The 5198-nt window shown below is 47.0% G+C and overlaps 1 protein-coding gene across 1 annotated transcript; it reads right to left on the bottom strand.

Annotated features, from left to right (window-relative positions):
- Positions 1-272: 272 nt before the first annotated feature.
- Positions 273-4212, bottom strand: SLITRK1 (SLIT and NTRK like family member 1). The gene is made up of 2 exons (XM_032402787.1): positions 4130-4212; positions 273-3611 (listed from the first exon to the last, which is right to left on the bottom strand). Exon 2 carries the CDS (start codon positions 3556-3558, stop codon positions 1468-1470), a length of 2091 nt encoding a protein of 696 aa, XP_032258678.1. The 5' UTR covers positions 3559-3611; positions 4130-4212; the 3' UTR covers positions 273-1467.
- Between the last annotated feature and the right edge of the window lie 986 nt (positions 4213-5198).

Genomic DNA, 5198 nt, shown 5'->3' with positions numbered 1-5198 from the left:
CCGCATAAGGAGAGGGAAAAAAGGGGCTGGGGGAGGGTGTGTTGGGGAAGACCTTACTTTATGGACAGGGGAAAGCTGGAAAAGCCCGGGTGGGGTTGGAGGAGGAGGGCAGCTACGTAAAGGATAAAAAGCTAAGTAAAACTATTAGAGAGAGAGCCTTGATAGGGCTCTAGAAAGGATCCACCCCCACCCGCCCCCCTCCCCCGTCCCTTCCACCGCAAATCCAATTTACCAATTGCAAACATGAAGCTGGAAAAATGTAAGGACCCAAAGTTGAAAACATTTTCACTTTAATACTGAAAAAATATGCCATTATAAAATCCTCGAATAGAATTAGTAAGTTTCACGTGCTTCTTCGGTTCTTTTTTCCTACTGTATAAGTAAGATTTACACCAGCACAGAATTGCTACCATAAGATCGCAGCCTAAGCACTAGAATGACATTAATTGGTCATGCTTAACTGCCTCAAAATCTTTTTTTTTTTTTTTTAATAATTACACTGATACTATAATAGAAATCATGGGTACTTATTTTACATTCAGATGAAAGGCATTATTGGATATGTATAGAAAAATATTCCCCCTCAAAAAAAAAAAAAAGTAAAACATCACCATCAAAATAAAAGAAAGAACCCAAAACAACCCATAAAAACGTCGCTCAACAAAATACATTTTTAACTCATAAAATGGACTGATGATTAGCCATGCAAATGTCTTAAATAAAACCTTTACATTTTTTTTTCACAGTAAACGTACGTACGCTCTGAACTGCCTACCGATCACAAATAATGGCGAAATGGCACTTTTTGATTATACTGTGTTTTGTTTATAGAAAGTTTGATACGATGGGACTTATCAGGTAAGAGGGTGGGTGCTGTGAACGTGACGCCGGCTCCAGTCGCCAAGGAGGGCAGCGTCCCTGGAGCGCGTGGTTTCCATGCGAGCCATGCAGCACTTTTTGTCAGAAGTCAAAGTTATTTATTTACAATACATTCATGCCTTCGTGCAACTGCCCATCCCTGCATAGCCAACAGGGAGCCATCACGCCCCCCTCCTCACGGGGCCAATCCACAGGGGAAAAATAGATATCTATCTCTCTATATAGATGTGGGTATATGTATATACGTAGAGGACCGCGGCAGCCATCCCCATCAGCTCCACCGCAGAGGGCTAGTTCTTTGAGCAGGGCCCCTGCTGGGTTTTATCAAAAAGAGCTCGCTGCAAAGAGCGATTTGGCAGCGCTCTCCCAGATCGCCACAGTCTGCTCTTTGTTTCCAGGAGGGAGCTAAGGGGTCAAACCCTCTCACTGGAGCGAGTTCATAGCTATTTATTTACTTATGTCCATAAAGCCTTGGGGCGCGCTGGACTTGGGTCTGGGTTCCTCTGACCCCTGGGATGACAGCGGGGGTGGGGACAGGGTGGCGGGAGCATCGCCTTCCTACTCCCCCGCTCTACCCTGGTTGGGTTCTTAGTCTGAGAGCGAGTGGGAGCCACAGTCATATACTCTGTGGGCCCCATCTGCGTTGTAAGGCCCATTGTGCCAGTAGGAAGAGTCACAGACTGTCTGTAGGGAATTAATTTCGGACGCCGAGGAGTTGGCGTCCCTTCTCTTAGATCGTTTTCTATTCCTCAGGATAAACACGAGCATGCCCACTACAGTGAAGGCGGAGGTGACAAACACCAGCAGCAGTCCCGGGACCAACACGGAGATGGACACCCTGCTGGTGTCTAGATAGGAGTTGGAGTGCGTCCCGGTCTCCGCCAACCCAGTGCTGTTTTTACTGTGCGAAGTTAACGTGGGCGAGATCCTCGCGTACAGCTGGGGGCAGATCTCGTCATTGGAGAGGAGCATGAAATCCTTCCTAAAGAAGTTCACCGGCGTCTCACACTTGAGGTCGCTCATCAGCACTTCGGAACCCAGGCGTTCTGCCCATTGCTTAAAAGGCACAATGGTGCAGGAGCACTCCCAAGGGTTTCCGTGCAGGTCTATCTGGATGATGGAGGTTAACTGGTCCAGCACCCCTGCCACCGGAAGGTACATGAAGTAATTGTTGTGCAGGCTGAGCTTAGAGAGCGAGACCCCAGCGAACACGTCCACGGGTAGGGACCTCAGCAAGTTGTTATTGAGAATGAGGATCCTCAGTTTGGGCATGGCATTGAAAGTGCCAGGAAGGATGAGCTGGATTGCATTGTACTCCACGTTCAGGTACTCGAGGTTTTGCAGCCCCGCGAATTTCTCCCGGGACAGTGTGTCCAGGTAGTTGCTATCCATATACAGCCACCTGAGGTCCAAAAGGTTCTTAAAAGTGTTGTTCTCTACGGTAGCAATGTTATTGTTGCCCAGATCTAACAGAATGAGATTCTTGTAATCCACAAAGTGCGATTTTCGGATGCTATGGATCTTATTATCTCGAAGGAAAAGCTCCTGCACGTTGGAGAGTTTGGGCTTCAAATCAGCCAAACTGCTCACGTTCCGGTTGTTGCAGTTTATCTTTAAACCCGACCCCGGGATGTGGTCGCAGCTGCAGCCCCCAGGGCAGGGCAAGGCATTGGCTGGGGGTTTGTTTCTGGCGCTGCCGGTCGCTATCGCAGCAGTGGGTCTTATTTTGATCTGCCAGTTGCCTGGGATCTTTGTACCTCCGTTTGGAGCAGACCCTGGGGTGGCATGATCCTCTTGCCCATTTGTCTTGAAAGGAGTTGGCAGGGGGCCAGGAGCGAAGGTCTCTTCTTGGGCAGGGGGCGCTGGGAGACTGGAATCCACTCGGTTTTTCAAAGGACACAAGTCCTGTTCTGTGGTTTCATTGAGGTCTTTCCCCTGCAGTCTGGTGGGGGCTTCACAGACAACTCGGCCGATCAGAGCATTTTTGGGAATATTTTCCAGCCATTCTTTCAGGGAGAGGAGATCACAGGTGCAGTCCCACGGGTTATCCTCTAGCAGAATCTCAGCAATGCCAGGGATTTGCTCCAAGACTTCCTCATAGGGCAGCGTTTTCAGCCTGTTTCCCCGGAGGTCGAGGTGGGTGATGGGCACATACTGGAACACATTGGCAGGTAGGGTGCTGATGAGATTGTCATTTAAAATGAGTACCTCCAGCTTGTTCAAGTCCTGGAAGGCCCCGGGGTCTATATCCCGTAATAAATTAAAATCAGCCTGGAGGTATTCCAGATCGTCCAGCCCCAGAAAAGTCTGCTTTCGAAAAGACTTGATCTTGTTGTTGTTGATGTGCAGCCTTTTCACCAGCTGCAGCCCCAGAAAAGCCCCAGGAACGATTTCATGCAAGCCATTGTTTTCCATGTGCAAACTAACCGCATTATAAAAGTTAGCAAACTCATTAGGGAAAAGTCGAGTGAGGGAATTACCATGCAGAAATAGATGGTAAAACTGGGAAGTCGGGGCAGTGAAACGCTGCAGACTTGTAAAGCCCTTTTTTTCACAGTCTACGTGTAGGTCCCCTTCTATCTCATTGCAGGAACAGATCTTCTCTTTACAAACGTCCCCTGTAACGTTTCCAGCGGCAAAACAAAGAGACGTCTCCAGCAACAGAATCCAAAGCAGCATTTTTAAAGCGAGCAATTCATCCCCGATCTCATCACAAAGTAACAGCGACCATCCTGCTCGCCACAGACACAATTCAAGTTCATTTAGTGCTCCAATGTCCGAACCCAGGGAAGGAGAAGAAAAGGGTTTGGGGGGGTGGGGGTGGATTCCTTCCTCCCTAACCCCCCCGCACTGCAACAACCCAGGCGCCAGTCAAGAATTATATCCACAGACTATCCAGGCACGTAGTGCAAGGCAAGCAAAAGAAAAAAAAAAAAAGAAAGAAAGAAAGAAAAAAAGGGGGGGAGGGGAAAAAGAGAAAGAAAGGAAGAAAAGAAGAAAGAGAAAGAAAAGAAAAAAAGTAGAAAAAATAACCCTACTCCCCCTCAACCCTTTAAAAATTACCAAAAGAAGTTAAATATATACATATAAATTAAAAACGCACCCTTACAGAACCTGGTCTAGTGCTCCTCACTAATCAGGAAAGGAACAATGCTAGTAATTAGAAGCAAGTGCATGTTAGAGAAACAAGCAGAGGGTTTGCAGCGTAGTACAGGCGCACTGCCTGTGCATGGCTGTGCGTCGGACTGACCTTGCCTCTCTGATACAAAGCAGGGTTTCCGGCGGCTTCTGTAGCTGAGGCGGCTGATGGAGTTCTTGCTGTGGCTGCAGGTCGCCCAGAAGTCCCCCCGAGGTGCTGTCCAGTCCCCCCGGTGCTGAAATCACGCCCGACCGAAGAACTCACGCTGCCGAGCCAATGGCGCTGGAAAATTTCCGCAATCGCTGCGTTTTGTAGCTGTCCATCCTTTTCCTTTCCTTCCCTTCGGTCCTCTTCAGCTTTTTTTCTGGGTTCCGGCTCTCGGTTACTAGCTCTTCTTTTCTTTTTCTCCTCTTTATTCTGCTCTTTCGGAATTACGTGGAGGGGGCGGAGGGCGGGGGGCGAGTTGTCTGAGGGAGGGAGAGAGCGCGAGAATGGGGAGGGGGGTAGAAGAGAGTTGCTAAGAAGCTCTGCTTGTTCCAGCCTGGTGCACTCTGAAAGATCTGACACCCTCTGCTGATCTGCAGTAGCAAAAATCCATCTGGTGAGGGAATGCTGAAGAAAAAAAAAAATCAATCCACGTACAGGGCAAGCGTTAAAAATGTGGGCATTAAAGGCTGTCGATCCACATAGATGCTTATTTTAAATGGATTATTTAATTCTTTTTGCGTGCTGAAAACTTTACCCTTTCCTTTCCTTAACGACCTCACAGCCCCCACTACCTCCAGCGTTTGGAAAGGAGTGCTTTTAAAACATTTATTTCCCAATGGCTTGAATAAAATTAGTGTCAGGGTGTCAAGCGAACAGCAATTTGAGGTAATTATACTGCACGCCATTTTCATCGGTGCTTTAAATGCATTTCTTCCGTCTCTGCAGTACAATGTTTTATGATATTTGATGTCTTTGAAAAATTTTTTTGGCATGTTGAAAGTGGTTATGTGGAACATATAGTCATATCATATATATATTTTAAATAATATAACTGAGTTGAATTTTTTGTTTCATGGTACATAATTTAGGCACATACTTTTTCTTTTTTAAACTTGGTATAGAATTTTAGTCAATTTGGTCGTTGAGAGTTAGGTTTCTCTGATATTTCTTGAATGTTATTTAAGTCTGCGGG

The sequence above is a fragment of the Phoca vitulina genome, unplaced genomic scaffold (genome assembly GCF_004348235.1).
Source record: "Phoca vitulina isolate PV1807 unplaced genomic scaffold, GSC_HSeal_1.0 scaffold5, whole genome shotgun sequence".
In the NCBI taxonomy this organism is placed as follows: domain Eukaryota; kingdom Metazoa; phylum Chordata; class Mammalia; order Carnivora; family Phocidae; genus Phoca; species Phoca vitulina.
Note: the sequence above shows the minus strand (reverse complement) of the source record. Positions and strands in the feature narration are given on the sequence as shown.